The sequence below is a fragment of the Rosa chinensis genome, chromosome 7, assembly GCF_002994745.2.
Source record: "Rosa chinensis cultivar Old Blush chromosome 7, RchiOBHm-V2, whole genome shotgun sequence".
In the NCBI taxonomy this organism is placed as follows: domain Eukaryota; kingdom Viridiplantae; phylum Streptophyta; class Magnoliopsida; order Rosales; family Rosaceae; genus Rosa; species Rosa chinensis.
Window position 1 is genome coordinate 67,581,641 of NC_037094.1, and position 19,162 is coordinate 67,600,802.

General features: G+C 39.1%; 2 protein-coding genes and 1 long non-coding RNA gene across 13 annotated transcripts; 1 reads left to right on the forward strand and 2 right to left on the reverse strand.

Moving 5' to 3' along the window:
* Positions 1 to 2,085: 2,085 nt before the first annotated feature.
* On the reverse strand, positions 2,086 to 2,796 carry LOC112178458. Its single transcript, XM_024316601.1, has one exon. The coding sequence runs from the start codon at positions 2,794 to 2,796 to the stop codon at positions 2,086 to 2,088; it is 711 nt and encodes a 236-aa protein (XP_024172369.1).
* Positions 2,797 to 4,618: 1,822 nt separating this feature from the next.
* LOC112176932 (DNA replication licensing factor MCM7) lies at positions 4,619 to 10,401 on the forward strand. Its single transcript, XM_024315077.2, has 15 exons — positions 4,619 to 4,779; positions 4,868 to 4,935; positions 5,117 to 5,176; positions 5,262 to 5,485; positions 5,785 to 5,962; positions 6,284 to 6,406; positions 6,536 to 6,625; positions 6,841 to 6,983; positions 7,275 to 7,452; positions 7,534 to 7,725; positions 8,201 to 8,373; positions 8,551 to 8,754; positions 8,938 to 9,103; positions 9,570 to 9,791; positions 10,008 to 10,401. Exons 1-15 carry the CDS (start codon positions 4,749 to 4,751, stop codon positions 10,110 to 10,112), a joined length of 2,157 nt encoding a protein of 718 aa, XP_024170845.1. The 5' UTR covers positions 4,619 to 4,748; the 3' UTR covers positions 10,113 to 10,401.
* Positions 10,402 to 10,566: 165 nt separating this feature from the next.
* On the reverse strand, positions 10,567 to 18,918 carry LOC112176933. 11 transcript variants are annotated; one of them, XR_005802968.1, is made up of 12 exons: positions 18,902 to 18,918; positions 18,482 to 18,831; positions 18,244 to 18,332; positions 17,770 to 17,929; positions 17,541 to 17,619; positions 16,780 to 16,904; positions 15,060 to 16,593; positions 13,719 to 13,798; positions 13,146 to 13,208; positions 12,464 to 12,522; positions 11,954 to 12,049; positions 10,578 to 11,346 (listed from the first exon to the last, which is right to left on the reverse strand). It is a non-coding gene; the product is annotated as an uncharacterized LOC112176933 (long non-coding RNA). The 11 variants fall into 11 exon arrangements; XR_005802969.1 differs by lacking the exon at positions 18,902 to 18,918 and having other exon boundaries at positions 15,060 to 16,124; positions 16,215 to 16,593; positions 18,482 to 18,863; XR_002927216.2 differs by lacking the exon at positions 18,902 to 18,918 and having other exon boundaries at positions 15,060 to 15,119; positions 15,988 to 16,593; positions 18,482 to 18,860.
* Between the last annotated feature and the right edge of the window lie 244 nt (positions 18,919 to 19,162).

Here is a 19,162-nt window from a genome sequence, read left to right on the forward strand (position 1 = left end):
TGCCTTGTTCCTAAGCCGTGCCCCCAGCGCAGCTCAAACCAGACTCTAAGCTTGAGGTACCCTACTGCGAAACTCTTCCTCTTTTCCCTTCTTAGTCACCTAACATTCTGCTACGTCAGCCTCGAAGTCATTGACGTCTTCTTCACAATGACCATGACGTCGACGTCGGCGTAGGCGTCGATGACGTCTTCTTTAATGTCTGTGGCGTCAACCTCGACAATGGTGACTTTTCCTCAATAACCTCGGTGTCAACCTCGACGTCGGCGCCAACCTCGACGTTGATGACTTCTTTCGCAATAATCTGGACGTCGGTGACGTCTTTCTCAATAACCTCGACGTCGGCGCTAACCTCGACGTCGACTCCAACCTCGACATCAGTGACGTGTTTCGCAATAACCTCAGTGTCGACCTCAACATTGGCGTCTCGTCGTCAGCCCTTGATGTCAACCTCGACGTCGGCGTAGGCGTAGGCGTCTATTTTGATGAAGGCAAGGGAGTCTCGACGTCGGCGTAGGCGTCTACTATGATGAAGGCAAGGGCGTCTCGACGTCGGCGTCCATTTCGATAAGGGTGCCTTGATGTCCGGGTCCATTTCGACAAGGGTGCCTCGAAATCGAAGTCTATTTCGACGAGGGTGTCTCGAAATCGACTCTCCTATGAGCCCCGAAATCGGCGTCTATTTCGACGAGGATGCCCCGAAATCGGGGTTTATTTCGGCGATGATGTCCCGAAATCGGAGTCTATTTCGGCGAGGGCGCCTCGAAATTGGAGTCTATTTCGGCGAGGGCGCCTCGAAATCGGAGTCTATTTCGACGTGGGCGCCTCGAAATCAGAGTCTATGTCTACGAGGACGCCTCGTAATCTTCGAAATCATCAATCTTAACGTCAGACTACGTAACGACGTTGGCCCTCGCAACGACGGTCATGGCTTCGATACATACTCCGTATTCCATTCTCCTATTGGCCCTCTTGTTTTTCTTAGCTGTGCTCGCAGACGCTCAGAAAGAAAAACAAAACAATAGTAAAATATTCGAGGCATGGAGCTGTGCAAAACAATGGAAGAATGGAAACCAAACCGTGATGGCGGGTCTATCCGCCAGGCATCGCGTTTTAACAACATCTGGGGATAGGATTGCCCCCAATTCTTGGACAGGACCGGTTACACACCCCATATCCTGCATGATTAAAATCTGTCACGCCATCCCACCCCCACCTGCAACGAGGGTGTGGTCCATCATCCCACCCCCGCCCTCGGCGAGGGGTGAGGCACGCCATCCCACCCCCGCCTGCAGCGAGGGCGTGGTCCTTCATCCCACCCCCACCCTCGGCGAGGGGTGAGGCACGCCATCCCACCCCCACCCTCGGCGAGGGGTAAGGCACGCCATCCCACCCCCGCCTGCAGCGAGGGCGTGGTCCATCATCCCACCCCCGCCCGCAACGAGGGTGTGGTCCATCATCCCACCCTCGCCGCTGGTGAGGGTGAGGTACGTCATCCTCCCCGAAGCATTAAGGTAACTGTCCTACTCGAGGAACCAGCTCCTATAAATCAAATGTTTTTGTCCTACTCGAGGAACCAGTTTCGAACCATTAAGGCAACTGTCCTACTCGAGGAACCAGCTTCTATGAATCAAATCAACTGTCCTACTCGAGGAACCAGTTCCGAACCATTTAGGTAACTGTCCTGCTCAAGGAACTAGCTCCTGCGAATCAAACGTAACTGTCCTACTCGAGGAACCAGTTTCTACAAATTGAATGCAACTGTCCTACTCGAGGAACCAGTCATACATTTTAATAGGACTGTCATACTCGAGGAACCAGTCCCAGTGATACTATTCATGCAAGAAATACATAATTTCAATAGTCTCTCGAATGAGATATCAACACGCGCAAAAATCACTTAAACTCTTTTATGTTTCTTACCTGAGTTTTACGAGTTGTGCCATCTTTTGATCAAAATGAAGTCACCATATTATCGTACATTCTCCATTACTCGAGATGAATTTCGACGCGTGGACTTTTCCATGAACCTTCTGATTGCCTTAATTTATATCATTTTATACTAAAGAAGTTTACCAGCCTTCATTGCTATAACGATTGCTGGTTGCACTCCCTGACACTTATATATTCCGTGCCCCTTGCCTCGTGGAGCGGGCAATATCGACTTCTTTCTACCTCGTCACTAGCCTCTGGTTGGGGGGGCGGCTTTTCAAATATTCCTTCATGACCGTGTCTTTTGTATATGGTCACGGGGTGAATCGTAAACCATTCTTCAAGGGGATAATCTTGAGGCTTCCCTCCTTTATCACTCTGAATGTCATTCTTTGTGTTATTCCATTCAACTTCTCTCGAGGTGACAACGGCAGTGAGTTGGGCTTCGCGTGCTTCTTTGGCTTTTTCAATTCTGATCTCCCCCTGAACCCTTGTAATGATGTCGTCCATGTCCTTTGGCGGATCACGCAGCAAACTTTCGCATAATGGAGTCCCCAAAAGCAATCCTTCTCGGAAGGCGATCGCGGCGAATTGGGGATCACAATTAACATAGAGCATTTCAGCTGTAAATCTTTCAAAAAATTTCCCTACCTTTTCCCCCGGCTTCTGCTTGGTACCGAAAAAAGTCGCCATGTCCTTCTTTTGTTTGCAATTGCAAAAGTATTGTGAAATGAAAGCGCGACTCAATGTGTCGACATCAAGTATGGAATGCGGCTTGAGGTCATGGAACCATGTCGACGTCGGCCCCATGAGACTAGAAGGGAACATCTTGTACATTAATTTCTCGTCGGTTGTCTCGATGGACATCTGTTGTTTGTACCCCTTGACATGGTCTACCGGATCGGTCGTTCCGTTGTATTTGTGGAATTACGGCGTGGTAAACCGGCGAGGTTTTGCCGCATTTAAAATGTCGTCGGTAAACGGCTACTTACCAACGTCTCTTGCGATTTCCGCCGCCAGCTCTCAAGGGCCGGCACGTTTGCATGAATCAATCATTTTTTCCATCTTCTCGCGCCACGATTCATTGCGCGCCCTTTTGGATTGGCCTACTCCGGCTCTGTTCTGCCCCCCATTTGCCGTGCCTCCCACCCCCTCGACGAGGGGTCCACCAGAGATTTCTCCCATAACTCCGCTGGCGCCTGCGTTTGCTACTCAGTTGTTAGTTTGATGGAGGTCGCTGACGGCGTTGTCGTCTGACGAATCACTGTCAAGTTGTAGGAACCTTTCAAGTTTTTGTCGTCGACTAGCCTCGCGGTCCTGCTTTTCCCTCCGCAATTGCTCGAGTTCCTGCCTTAGCCTTTGCATTTCGTCAGCCGGAGGCAAGTTCAGGTCGCCGATGGGACTCGGGATGGACCCGTTCGGTGGCTGGTGGGGAGGAATTTCGTCACTACCAGTCCTCAGTGACAGAAATGGAATCCCGTCAGGGGCAGCTCCCGCCATCACTTTTTAGGGAAAAGTGTTTCCCACAGACGGCGCCACTTGTTGGAGGTGAAAAATTCCGTAGAGGAGTTTGACCCAACAATTAATGCGGACTGGAGCGGGAGCTGACCTAGGAACAATTGAGAAGCTTCCCTCGAGCGTTGACCTGGAGTTTGACCATCAGCTCGAGGAGAAAGGGGGGGGGGGTACCTGCAGAAAACTCTCCGATGCCTAAGTCAGTACGTTTCTTAATCGTGGAGTAGAGATAGTCGGAATCAAATGCCTTACCTCGATGTCGAGCAGCCTATTTATAGGTGTACCTCGGCGTGGGCTGCAAGTAAACTTGCACAGTAAGTCGTAGTGACTTGACTGGCACACCACCATTAAGGCCGTATTCACTCCTGCAATAACTGTCACTTATTGGCGGTCATGATTGCCATATTGAATGTCGCATTCATCGTCGCATTTACAGCTACATTAATTGTTGCATTTACCACTGTCATTACTTCCCTTTAATTGCCTTGATTATAGGGTCAAATTTATTGACCACCCCCACAGCCTCCACTTGCTGTTTCCCTACATTTGAGCTTAAATCAACTCAAATTAGGCCATCTTATTGAAAAAGATATATATGTTATTGAGTTTTTTCATTTCGAATATTCTTGGGATTAATTTTTCCATTGAAAAGTTAAGAGACAATGACAAACATATGCTTTCACAAAATTCGCAATCTTTCTTTCATTTGTACATTTTCAATCCTGTAAGAGGAAACGTCTAAGTTTTTGCCCGCGCAAACATTTTTCTCCCAAAACCGTTTAAAAAGAAAATCAATATTATTACAACAACACGCTCAAATGAAATAATTTCTCGCACCTACGAGCGCAACCCTTTCGCATGCAGCACGTGTAGCAACAGAAGGAGGACAATATGCATATGTGAAATGTATTTCTCAAAACAAAATCCGCATGTGCAAGCACGACCCTTCTGTATGCGTTTTGATACGCACATAGTAAGAGAGGAAGCACAATGTGCATATGCGAAATGTTGAGTCTAATAACAAAATTCGCACGTGCAAGCGCAGCCCTTCCGTACGCGCATAGCGCATGCAGGAAGGCTAGTGATATATAAAAAAAAAAAAAATTTATATACCTGGTTAGGCCCGGCCCAAGTCCATTGTGAGACGCCCTGACCTCCACCTTGGTTTCCCGCCAAAACCGTTCCCCATCTGTTGATTTACCGCCAAATCTGAATCTCCCTTTTCTAACCACAAACCCCAAAACGAAAAAACAAGTCTCAGTCTCTCTCTTCTCTCTCTGGGCCGCCGCGTCTCCTCCGTCACCATGAAGGACCTCAACTTCGACGCCGACAAAGGTAATTCTGCTTCCCTAATCTCTCTCTCACTCTCTCTCGATGCATTCTCCGATTTCATTTTCGTTTGTTTCGTTTTTGTGGTTGACAGCGCTAGCGAAGGAATTCCTCTCCAACTTTGCCGATGCGGTTGGGGAACCCAAATACATGAACATCCTTGTGAGCCCTCTCTCATCTTCTTCCCTCACATTTTCTCATTACCTCCTCTACAATACTAAACCCTAAATCTCCCCCCTCCCGGGATTCTTACTTTTCTTCGCTTTTAATACACGAGTCAACAAATCCAGATTTCATTTTGACTTGTGTATTTCATATCCTCAAAATTTTTCTTTGTTTTCAGCAAGAAGTTGCAAATCGCAAAATTCGGGCAATCCAGATTGATCTCGAGGACTTGTTTAATGTAAGTTCCACCCAGCCGTGACATTTTTGATTATGTAACTTGTGTTGTTTCTGTTGCGAGCCAATTGTGGATTTGGCTTATGCAGTACCAGGATTTCGATGAAGAATTTCTCAGACGGGTTACTGAAAACACCCGGCGGTATGTGGGTATTTTTGCTGATGCTATTGATGAGCTCATGCCGCAGCCCACTGAGGCCTTTACAGATGATGACCATGACATCTTGATGACACAAAGGTCTGATGATGGACCCGAGAATATGGATGGTTCTGATCCACATCAGAAGATGCCTCCGGAAATCAAGCGCTACTTGTGAGTTTTTAAAAACCCTTAACTGCCATTGGGCTTGCCCAAATTTGGTCCCAACTGTGAATGGTGTGGTAAATAACTGATCTTTGCGTTTAAATGTTAGTTTAAGTACCAAAAGTTATGGGTTGGAATCAGTGTTGCCAAATACACTTCCTACTGTGGTTCCAATTTATGCCTTAGTAGCCCATTTATGACTGGAAGTAGATGTATTTAACATTTGTGGGATGGGAGCGGTACCCGTCTTTGTGTAGCTCAAGGTTTACATAATTCGTAATTTTTTTTTTTCTTCATACGTATTGTAGTGAAGTTTACATAAGAGCATCTTCAAAGGGACAGCCATTTACCATCAGGGAGGTTAAGGCTTCATATATTGGTCAGCTTGTGAGGATATCAGGTATTGTGACGCGGTGTTCGGATGTTAAGCCATTGATGCAGGTTGCTGTGTACACGTGTGAAGAATGCGGTTTTGAGATTTACCAGGTAATTAAGGACACGTCTATCTCAGATATCCTGAGTTTCCTCAGTAATTAAGAAGATTTTTCATGGCAACTTTTTGTACTGATGTAAATTGTGTCTTTTCCTATATTCCTCATACATGATATAATGTTAGACCCTTTAATTGCCAAGTAATCATAATAAAGCTAGCATCCATGTTTCACAGAACTAGCTTCATACGTTTGAAACATCATTTTTCTTTCACTCAATGGAGTGTTATCTGTTCAATGCTATTGGGTGTATACTCGGGTCTCATTTCTTTAAAGCCACTTTTGTTGACTCATTAATTCTTTTTTTGCTTGACAGGAAGTAACTGCTCGAATCTTTATGCCTCTGTTCGAATGCCCATCTAGGCGTTGTAATATTAACAAAACAAAGGGGAACCTTATTCTTCAGCTCAGGGCATCAAAGTTTTTGAAGTTTCAGGAGGTTCATATGTTATTCTGATTCAATCATAAATTATGTGATAACTAGGAGGGAATCTGTATAGTTTATGCGATTCACTCATATTATTGCTTATTCAATTTTTTAACTATATTGTATATCATTTCATTGCAGGCCAAGATACAAGAGTTGGCTGAACATGTTCCAAAAGGCCATATTCCTCGGACAATGACTGTTCACTTCAGGGGTGAACTTACAAGAAAGGTCGGTTGTTCTGTCAATTTCATAGGGTGAACTTACTTTTTCTTTTCACTCTGAAGTCCAAAGAAAAACACTTCAAGCTTTTCACTGAATCCCTCTTCATGGGAGTGAAAGTACTGAGTTCCCAATTTACTTATTTGCATGATAAAAAAGAGTGATGACAACCTTCTTCTACTTAACTGATTATGCTCTTTGTTCTTTGAACTTCTATTTTTTAGGTAGCTCCGGGTGATGTTGTTGAATTATCTGGCATATTTCTTCCCATTCCATACACTGGTTTTAGAGCAATGCGAGCTGGCTTAGTTGCAGATACGTACTTAGAAGCCATGTCTGTTACACATTACAAGAAAAAATATGAAGAGTAAGCCACTTTCCATTTCTCAATTCTAGTTTACTTATCTGTTGTATATTCTTTATATCAGTTCTTAATTTACAAAAGAGAGGACATGTGTACTTTTGTAATTTACCAAATTAGTTTTAAACTTTTAACACATCCATCTTCAACTCCATAATGTTGTCTCTTCTTTTAATTTTTGGTATGAAGTTCATCTGGTGCTTTAAATGCAGTTTTTGGTAAAACAGGAGCTGTTTTCTTACCTGAGATCAACCTTTTCACTTGTTATGTTGTGTACTAAGTTTTGTTCTACTGCAGGTATGAACTTAGAGCAGATGAGGAAGAACAAATTAGAAGTTTAGCTGATGATGGGGACATTTACAATAAGTTGGCACGATCATTGGCACCTGAAATTTATGGTCATGAAGATATAAAGAAGGCTCTACTTCTGCTCCTAGTGGGTGCCCCTCATAGAAAACTGAAGGATGGAATGAAGGTTACATACTGATTATAGAATGATTAAATTTTGAATGATTGGACTACAAAGTGTCTTAATATATCTCCTTTAACATTGCAGATTAGAGGAGATTTACATATCTGTTTAATGGGTGATCCTGGAGTTGCAAAAAGTCAGCTTCTCAAACACATAATTAATGTAGCACCCAGGGGAGTTTATACAACTGGTAAAGGAAGTAGTGGAGTTGGTCTGACTGCTGCTGTTCAGAAAGATCCGGTCACAAATGAAATGGTCTTGGAAGGAGGAGCATTGGTAAGATTATATATTTCTTTTATCAGAGTACATAGTGATCTTGTTCAATGTTAGTCTGCACATGCTATTCAAGTGAAACAGAGGATAAACAATAAATACTTATGACATACTTGCATGACTCAGACTGTCTCAAAAGAAAATCCCCTGCTGTTTAACTTTAGATTTGTTTCAGAGAACAAGACTATATAAAGTTAAAATAGTTATTGGAATATGTCAAATCTGTGGCTTTGATGCAGAATTAATAGGTAGGAAAGTGTGGGAGAGAGGTGAAGAGAGAAGTAGAAATATAGGGAGGCATATTTTGATCAAGTCTATTGCCAAAGTGTTGCATTTAATCAGTTTATAGAAGCCAATCCCAAACCAATTGGAATTCAAATCCCTTATTGACTCCTCATCATTTTCTACTTGACTTCCTATCTGATTGGTGTTCACGGGGTTCTGAGTCTTAGATAATAGAAGAGTTAAATTGTTTCAGGTGCTAGCTGATATGGGCATTTGTGCTATCGATGAGTTTGACAAGATGGATGAATTAGATCGTACAGCAATACATGAAGTTATGGAGCAGCAAACTGTCAGCATTGCTAAGGCTGGGATAACTACATCTTTGAATGCAAGAACTGCTGTTCTTGCTGCAGCTAATCCAGCATGGTACAAACCTTCTACTTAACCTAGTTTTTATGTAGGGTAGTCGTCCTACGTTTCTCATTTGCATCATCTTGCTCTTATGATGTGGGAGCTTTTCTGCTGCAGACAGCTAACTATTTTAATGTTATAGTCTTCCCTCTATGCAAAGTCTTACTATGGTTATCATACATTTTCTTGAAGGGGAAGATATGACCTACGTAGAACTCCAGCTGAAAACATTAATCTTCCTCCAGCCCTTTTGTCAAGATTTGATCTTCTCTGGTTGATCCTGGATCGAGCAGATATGGATAGTGATCTTGAGATGGCTAGGCATATTGTTTATGTCCACCAGAATAAAGAATCTCCGGCTCTTGGCTTCACTCCACTTGAACCATCTGTTCTTCGGTAAATTTAATTACTTTTGACATAGAAAGCACAACACAAGGAACAATTTTATATATTCACTCTTGGTTTATAATCTTTCTTAGTACATCACTTCTGTAAAGCTACATAAATCTCTATCTTCAAGTTTGTTGTTCAGTGGGACTTTCTGATACAATACTTATCTCCTCATCTATTGTTTTCTAGCGCATATATTTCTGCTGCAAGAAGATTGTCTCCATCTGTCCCACCAGAACTTGAGGAGTACATTGCAAGTGCCTACTCTGCAATTCGGCAAGAGGAAGCTAAATCTAATGCTCCCCACTCCTATACAACTGTGAGAACTCTGCTCAGCATTCTTCGCATATCAGCTGTAAGTCGAGCTATTCATTTGCTTTATGGTTTATTTAAGTTTGGCTTCATTGAATGAGAACTGTCTACAACAGGTGCTTTATTGGATTTAGCTTGCAAGAAATGACGTCGTGCTGAATAATCAGATTTTGAGGATAGAATTATAAAAGGGAAATATATTTAGAATTGCTGGCTAATGTTACCCATAGTGTGAGCAAAAGGTCTTTGTATGGTTTATTTGCTTTTATACATCTTTTATGCATTAAATGGGTCGCACAGAAAGTGTCATCCAATTAGAGAGAAATATCTATTAAGGTAAAGTTTTGTCAAATACCCTCACTATTTTTTGGGTAAATAGACCAAACCGGCTGTACTTTGTTTTTCTTTGGGTTGCTCAAATACTGCCATCCAGAGAAGTTATTGACTACCTGAATTATGAAACTGATTTGATAGGAAAAAATGGGATGAAACTAACTTTTTAATTGCAGGCACTAGCAAGACTCCGATTCTCTGAAACAGTTGCTCAGAGTGACGTGGATGAATCGCTCAGGCTAATGCAGATGTCCAAGTTCTCTTTATACTCAGACGATCGTCAGAGATCTGGACTTGATGCTATCTCTGATATCTATTCAATTCTGCGAGATGAAGCTGCCAGGACAAATAAGCTAGATGTCAGCTATGCACATGCACTGAATTGGATTTCTAGAAAGGTTAGTTTTTGAACCCCAAATTTGCAAGGCATCTGTGACATATGAAAAGTTGATTGAATGTAAAGCTATATCATGTTTATAAGCATCAAAGTGATAAGAAAATCAGTTTTATTAATATAGAAGTTAAAGACAATCAATTTGTCATAACATAGGTGATTCTAAAGAATCTTCCCTGTATATTGTCTTAATCCAATGGGTACGTTGGCTTTTGAACAGGGTTACAGTGAAGCCCAACTGAAAGAATGTTTGGAGGAATACGCAGCCTTGAATGTGTGGCAGATCAATCCCCAAACTTTTGACATAAGATTCATCGACGCCTGACATGCCTTGTTACTTCCATTGAGTGCTGCAGTCCCTTAACAAAGGAGTACTCTTGGACCTCTTCCCATTTGAAAGATAGTGAGCGGGGAGTAAAGAAAAAGGATTAGGCCTTGGATTTAATTTCATCTTTTGTTGTATTTTGTACTTTTCAGAGCTAGCTTGAGTTGCAGAAATAGTCATGGCATGCCATAGTTGGCACCGTCTTTATGTATCTTGAAACTGCTGGTGTTAGTTCAGTTAGATTGTTAACTAACCAAAAATGAATGGTTGCAACATGTTCTATGTTTAATTTGTGCGTTACCTCGCTATTTGCATGTTTAGTAATGCCTTGTGGTGGTAACATATTACGATTCACGATGACTGGTTAGGTCTTTCTCTTTGTACTTTGTTTTTGGTTTTAGGTAAAGATTATGCAACCTTCAGTTAAATCCATGTGCATTGTTCATATATCTAGTTTAATACAACAAAGTAAAACCTGATTTTATGTGAAGTTAATGCAAGCTTCAGTTTATCACGTTGTAAATTGTTCATAGATACTAGTTTAATACAACAAAGAAAAACTCTGCATGAACATATTCTACAATTAATCAGCTTGACAACACTTTCAGGGCCTGTCCCTATTGATCATCTTGACAAATTCAGATGATATTGTATGAATTTTTGATAGTTGCTGGTGCTACTCCTGTAACGTCTGCGATATCTTTGAGAGGCTTCTTGTTACTACATCTGAAAGCTGAGTGATGATGCAAATCACTGCTGCGGCTATCGATACAGGGCTCCTCCTTATATCAAATTCTTGCGACTTGTGCACAGCTTGTTGTGCTGCTTTGATTGCTTGATTGTTCAAGCCAAGAGAGGAACAGAATCGCCTCATATAGTCCCTAGCATTTGCTACTTGTAACGGCTTCTCCATTAACCCCAGTTGCTTGATTATGTATTCCTTTGCTCTACCAATCTCTTTCTTTGAGGCTCCATTCGCGACGGAGAAGATTTCCTTGAGAGTTCTGGGCTTGTCTTCTTGTTTACAAGCAATGTGTAGGCAAGCAGCCAATAATGCATCTTGGTTTCTTCCCTTGCTACACTTTTGTTCTCTTTTTTTTTTGGCTTACAGAGATATTGCATTGAGGTTACCTAATGGCACAGATTATTATCTCCGACTTGTTCGACTTGGTGTGTTCATGAACATACTTTAATTCGATCTGTAATTCTGTATACAACCCTGGAATGATGTACTCTGTAGAATAAGGAAAGCAGATATGATGGAAAAGGCTTGCAGATAAAATCCCAACATTCTATATGACCATGCACCAAATCCTTGCTAACACAGGGTTTCAAGTGCTTCACTTAACTCAACCTAAATAAAGGAACAAATGTAGTTTTATTTATACTTTCAATTCACCTGTTGACATATATATACGCTTAATATTCCTTCACCATAAGTTTGTCATCAGCAGTGTCTTGATTTGGAAATGCCTTTTGGTAATAATGCTAAACGACCTACAGGTTCTTATTCCGTGTAATAAACTAACAATTATGAAACAGAAATAATATGCACTATACAATCTGAAACATCAGAAAGCAATTGTACTACAGGACTGTTTAAATTTTAAGATATTAGGAAGATCAAGTGCGCTTATTATGGCATGCGGAACTGAATAGGAGCATGCTTTCTGAGGACTTACCATCAAATAACAAATTCATGACAGTAACATGTGTAGCTACTTCATAGCATGACTTTTCAAGGGAGCATCGTATCCATGCAAAAGGATGAGTATGTGATGCATATTGTAAAAAAAAAAAAAAAAAACTAAACAAAACAAATTTGTCCACTTCAACTTTACCTGAATTGGTTCTTTCTTAAACGGCTCTGTAGTTCAAAGTGTACAAATTGTAGGAAGCTCTAGCATTTTCTTCAAGAGCATGAACTATCCCTTTCCCTGAAAAAGTGAAGATGACTATTACAAATCCAAAAACCCACAAAAAGAAAATCTATCGTCCCACATCAATGAAGGGCTTGATCACTGTGCACACACACTGAACATTGTAACATATGAAAGATTTGAAATTAGTTTCAAAAATTTACAACAGGAAATACAAAAATAGAATTCATTATGCCTAAAGCTGAATTGACAAAAAAATATCAAACAAATTTGAACTGGCTAAACACCTGCTCACTTACCATAAGATACCATTCAAAACAATTGATAGCATAATTCAAAGGTGATCACAAACTTGAGCAAAAATATCCTAACTGACCAGAATAAGCAAAAGCTTTGATTGAAGTATATAGGCAGTAAGAAGAAAAAATCACATTCACAGAAGGAGATAAAAATGTATGAAGAGATGCATACCTAAGAAGCTAAGTTACTTCAAAGGCTTGAATGAAACAACAGCACCACACAAGATAGACCTGTGGAAGAACTGATATCAGTATTCAATTATGATTCACTAAAGAAAAATTAAGTGTAATGTTACAAAATTTTTCGCTGTTATCCTAATTTGGTTAGTAACAGTTGATAGTTAATGGAGAAGGTGCACAGCATAGGTATGAAGGATAGCATATGTTTTGATGTATGTACTCTGAGCAAGCATGAATAGCTAGAACTAAACAGTTGGTTTATTGTGTATTAATTAGCTAGCTGCACACGAAAAAATTAGTCTTTGGTTTGTGATTAGAATGATCACTTGATCAACAGTTTTTTGGATTTTCACAGATTTCACTTGATTTAAGGAAATGTAACTAATTGAATCAAATGATAAAAATCACATTACAACGAAATGTGGCAGTTGTTTTGTTGGTTTGTGAAAAGATTACACATGAGACATCCAAAACTAAACAACCAAATGAATATTTTATGTTATACATGAAATGGAAGTATTCCAGAGAAAGCCCTGTCCTGTGTTCCATTTACTTGTGTCTAATAGTGAATACAATAATATATGAATTCTCCATTTGACACCAAAAAAAAAAAAAAAATTGAAGAAAAAAAGCAAACTGATATAAATTACAGAAACCTATGAAGAGGTATATACCTCAGAAGCTAAGTCGCTTCAAACTTGAAAGCCTCAAATGAAATAAGATCAGCACAAATCAACCTGTGGAGCAACCCATATGAGTATTCAGGTATAATTCAGTAAACAAAAATGAAGAGTAATCCCTGATACTTTCTTTTCCTTTCTATTTTACTATTTTTCTTTTTGCTCTTCATCTTCTTTTTTTTTAAATTGCGTGTATCAAATGCAAGATCTATATGGATTCAAATTGAAATGTTAAACAATGAAGCATTGATCATATGAATAAGGACATGTCATATGTCACAGATGTAAGTTTGCAATTTCATGACTGAGAATTGTTTACAGCCCATTTACATGATAGTAATAATCCTCAGTTATGAAAGATACCAATTAAGTTTCTTACTTTGCTACTTTAAATGTTTACTCACCTTTGAGACACAGCAGACTAAGTCACTGTTTACATGATAGTATAGTAAACAGTATTTCATGACTAAGGAATTTTTACCGCCCATTTACATGATAGTAAATAATCCTCAGTTATGAAAGATACCAATTAAGTTTCTTACTTTGCTACTTTAAATGTTTACTCACCTTTGAGACGCAGCAGACTAAGTCACTGTTCACGTCTTTGTTGTTTCTAACTGATTTCAACTTTTGAAACAGAGATGAAGCTGCACAATGTTAAACAGAAATAATTCATATATAAAACAAATGATAAGAAGTGTTTTTTTCAATAATTGAAATGGCTAAACAAAATAGCAATCAAAATTACATATGAATCAGAAAGCTAGTTTCTTTACGATTGTTATGAACATCAGAGAAAGCAAGAAAGATAGAGAAGTAGCAACGAAATAGCTATAAACATGAGAGAAAGCAGGAAAGATAGGGAAGTAGCAACGAAATAGTTATACTGGGCTTGATTTTCAGTTTAAGCTCTCTAGCAATAGAGAAACCAAAGGAATTGCAGCATTCTATGATTTCTATCATTGTAATGATCTAGTATTTGTCCCTTATAAATGCATTTCACTGGAGTATAACTTTTCATTTAACTTCAATCAATTCTAACACTTGAAATAGGCTAAAAACGTTGACTGCTGAATAGTGAAGGATAAGATCATGCACTCTATGATATGTCTAATTTCATTCAAAAAAATGATTAAGTTGAAACCAAAAACAATGCACATTGCAGTTGCTCTATTGTGCAGTAACTAATTTGTTCTCAGTATAAATTTTATTACAAAATCTGTATCATTGTGAACAAATTATGATATGCAGTACTATCATCTTTCAATATACCAAGCCATTACATTTTTCTACGATATTTCAAAGAGCAGTAGTACAAAATATCAAAAGATTGACTAATACTATCATTTCTTTCTGAGAAATATGTGCTATCATTGTAAACTTCAAACTAAACTTGAAATCATTGACAGTAAAACCATAAAGAATATACAATCTGAAAATTCCAATTTTTCAAATCTTAATGAAAGGTGTAAATTAATTATATCATTTTGTGGAACTCAATCAGTACATAGTCCTAAAATCGATGACAGTGATTTAAAAATAAAAAAACAATTTTTTTGCGAAATCATGAAGCTAGTATTATTGCTGGTGCATAAGATTATTGCGAAGTCCATAACTTTGAGTATTTGATGCATTTATACATATTAGGCAGGGAAAGGAGGAGATTTGTGAAATCATGAAGCTAGTATTATTGCTGGTGCATTGGATTTGACACAAAAAACTGTCAAGGATGCTATGTGGACACCCATCTCTGAAACCTTTTCTCTGGACGTAAATTCCACACTCAACATGTATGTCCAATATTTCCTCCCTCTTTTACTTCTTTGAATCTTCCAATACGTTTACGGCTACTTTATATCCTGAGGCAAACAATGGGTTTAATCAAGGGCAAGGGTCACAGTCGTGTACCTACTAGTCCGGCAATCCCAAAAACATTATAGGCCTCATTCTGGTAAGCAGCTCCAAGAACTGAAATTGTTAGAATAGCAATTCAAGAGATCAGCTTATTCATGAGTTATTACATAACCTAATATTCTGCCCGGTTTAGGTTAAGAATCTAGTTTTCTCTGCCTCCCTGAAGATGAAACTCCGGTGAGCATTTGACTATAAGGAGAATGCTAAGGTATGAGAAGTTTTCCCATTGACTATTAATCACCATAGAATGTCATTGCTCATTATGTTTGTTCTGTTTTTGCTGCAGATACCTAACTCTATATAAACACACATAAATAAACATTTACTGATAATGAAGAACTACATAAGGAAAGGATTTAAAATGAACAGGTCCAAGAAACATGAAGCTGATGTTTATGATCATTACCAGAAAACTATATCAGAAGCATATATTCACTCCCTCACTTCATTAGGTGAAGCAAAATCAAGACAACAATTCAAAATCTTGTGGGTTTCTCAAGAAAAATGAACCCAGAAAAAAATGCTAGTGTACATGAAGCTAATCACAGAAAGCAGACCATGGAATTTACAAACCCAAACACAAAAACTTCAAATAAATTTCTTTTCCATTCCTCAACCGCATATCATCGGAATTAAATCAAAACCCATAATCAAGATTTCAATTTCGGAAACACTATCTACTAATTGATAACCAACTGAAAATACATCATAGTACATGCTGCATCGCACTAAGAACAAATGCATCACACTAAAGCAACCACATACAAAAACAACACATCCATATAAACAGAGAACAACATCAGATATTTCACTCTCACCACATAACAAAAACATCATCACTCTCAGCACCATTCAAACGCACACAAAACTCAATCAAAACCACAATTTTAAACAACTCATACAAACCCAAAATCAAACACACATGTTCTCCTGCTGAAAGCTATCCCCCAAACTCGATCAAAATTTTCGAATCCACCTCTCCGGAAACAAACCTAATCCCTCCCCCCAAAGTCCACCACAATCTTGAATCTCTCTTCTTCTCTTTCCCACCCCAGCAACCTACGATGACATCAAATCAACAATTCAAAATCCCAAATCTGGCAAATAAATTTTGAAAACCAAACCTCTCCCACTTGTTTTCAGCGCAACCTTTGTATCTCAGAACTTGATCAATGCGATGCTACGCTTCTATCGGACAGTCGATGCTACGCTTCTACGCCTGTATCTCACAGCTTGATAGCTACAGTCGATGGAGGTTTCCCGAACGCGCAAATACACCGACCCTTTTCTCACAACATAACATAAACCTCATGGACAAAAGCGCCATTTTACTGTTGATAGGAATAGTGCTTAGGAACAGTACAGGAGCTTTAGTAAATAGAGAATTGCCGGCAACTCTTGAAGACCAATTACTGTTGCGAGTTTAAGGATTATTCACAGAAACCTATCCAAGTTATGTACTGCAGTAGGCAGTGAAACCCAAATCTCTTCTGCTTCAATAGTTGCAAAGAGTAAAGAATGAGCAGATCTGTGATCAGACATAACAAAATATCATATAAAATTCTTCAATTATACAAAATAAACAATAGCAGATCGTAACCAATCCTCTCATGTTTTTTCAAATATAATAACAGATTACTACAAAAACATCATATCAATCCCCTCATATTAAAACCTCATATGCAGAAAACTTTTGATGCTGCGAGAAAAGTACCTCTGCGCTGCTCTTTTGGTAAACTGTGAAACGTTTGGTCATGGTTCATCCGCAAATGATAAATCAGCCTGCATCTTTTCATATCAAGACGCACAGATAGCCCTCCTAACTTTTGTTGAACAAACCTGCCATATCGAAACTGATCACATACACAGGTTTAAGATTGAGCAACAATGTGGAATGAGATATTAGGAAGATAACCCAAAACTGTGAATGAAATCAAAGCTAACATCTCAGATGCAACATGTATTGAAGTGACTCAGAATTGATATATTGCGCATTTCAAGTAACCATATATGCGTAATAACTCAAATGTGCCTTTTGTAAGTTATAAGAAAAATAGGAAACGTTAACAGCAGTATCTTCACATAGCAAAAGTGGGTAGAAAGTTTTTACTTGTTACTTTTTTCTCTGCCAATTCAAGTAATGATAGCAGTAAACTCATAAAAGAAAAGCATCAATAACAAAGATCAAGTAATGATTAGAGTGAATATATATGGAACATGTTGTATAATAAGATACTTGTTGCTAGTACTAAGATCAAGAAAAAACCAAGCCCACTTCATCTAGGTGACTTTGCCATACTCATCAGTCAAAGGTGTGCTAACTTTAATGTGAACATGTAAATCTAAATTGCATACCCTCCATTACTCCAATGTGTAATTCAAATCATCAATGACTCCCATGCACTTTTATTTCAGAATTGTCCCTTTGTATATGGAATATGATAAGATGAGATTAATGAGAGGACTACGAAATACCTGCTGCAACAGTTAAAACAACAATATTTGGATGAGGGTTCTTGCATATCTGATATATCAGCTTCTCTACCACATCACCCTGTAAAGCCACCAAACCTTACATTCAACTGAACAGTCATCAAATTAATCAGAACAGAGATAAACAAAGCCGAATAAGCACACTCGAGGAAGCCATGAACAATCGGCACATCCCTAACTACTCAGCATTTCAGCTAAAAGAAAACCATACCTCTCCAAACTCTCCAAGCTCACTATCAAATAACAAGTCACCCAAAATCCTAATTCCCTCCAACACCAAAAAAGTTTCTTCCTTTAAGCACAAATAAACTGACCCACTTCCGTCTCGCTCCCCACAAAATCACAATTCAAAGCATTGATTCCAGTAGCAACTGAAATAAATAGTGAGAAAAAGACATTAGCAAATTGAAATCCTGTGGAATGGTACAAAATTCAAGTAGCCTTTTGTTTCAGGAACGCACGGTCCCAAATCTTCGCTTAAGCCATAATACTGAACAAACCAATACATCAACTAATACAACAAAAAGGGAGCGTATTGGCAAATTTGCAACTATTACCGTCTCAAGCTGCTTGGTTGGATATAATTCACATTCAATTCCTATTGTATTGCAGTTCATATTCATAATTTTGATGCACAACATAACCAATGTATTTTTTCTTTTACTTTGAAAAGCAGAAACCACACCTCTCTGCATCTGGTCCCAATCTGTAGGATATAGAAAAAGCTGTCACTATTGCTCCTGTGCTGCTGTTCAAGATCAATGATTTCTGAGCCTGAAATCAAGATCGAAGTATCGAACCATAAAAATGCATTAAATTCTCAATTAGCAATTAGCAATCACGACAGCATATGGAATAAAGAAAACTCATAACTGAAGTGAACCCTTTGTAACCAGTAAGCAATGTTTTTGATTGATAATCACCTAATATAAAATAAAACTTGAGCATATTCAAGCATAAACTATCTTCACATTTAGTTCCATTGTATTGAGGAGATCAGAAGGTAAAGACGGATCTGGCTGCGGTGTTGTTTGCTAAAATCAACTCAAAGTAGGAAATTAATCGCTACCCAACAAAAATCTAGATAGGAAAAAAAAAAAAAAAAAAAAAAAAAACTTATCAAAGGCGGTGTTCTTCGCCGAGCCTCCGACGAATCTATTCATGCATCAAACAAATTCCCAGGAAGAACATGCCTGATTCTGGATTGTTCAATTTTTTTTTTTTTTTATGCATGTTCTTCCTGATGACCTAATGACCTTGCTGATGACGAACCCTGTTAGGAACCCAAAAGTGTTAGAATTCTTGTGTTACTAGGACTCTTGCTACCTATTTACTAAACGCACCGTTTTACTTGTATTGGTGCTGCGCACCGTTTCGGCATATATCTCTACAATGTTGGATAGAGCTGACTATGGTTACTCGTGTCCGTCAGCTGCCTATATATTTATTGTCTGCTTGAAGAGAAGTATATCAATGAAAAATCAGTTTTTATCTACTTATTTTCTTTAGTTTTCTCTCATTTCTTTCCTGTACGAGATGTCGTTTCATGGGCCAGCATCGTAACAAACGCGAAAAACATTGGGTGAGTGGCAGTGTCGTGAATA

What these genes read in the sequence shown, in the direction of transcription:
- LOC112178458 (XM_024316601.1), bottom strand. Translation starts at nt 2,796, where the DNA reads ATGTCCATCGAGACAACCGACGAGAAATTAATGTACAAGATGTTCCCT.
- LOC112176932 (XM_024315077.2), top strand. Translation starts at nt 4,749, where the DNA reads ATGAAGGACCTCAACTTCGACGCCGACAAAG. An exon ending in ATCTCGAGGACTTGTTTAAT is followed by an intron (nt 5,177 to 5,261) that starts GTAAGTTCCACC and finishes TGGCTTATGCAG; the next exon opens with TACCAGGATTTCGATGAAGA. An exon ending in AGTTTTTGAAGTTTCAGGAG is followed by an intron (nt 6,407 to 6,535) that starts GTTCATATGTTA and finishes ATTTCATTGCAG; the next exon opens with GCCAAGATACAAGAGTTGGC.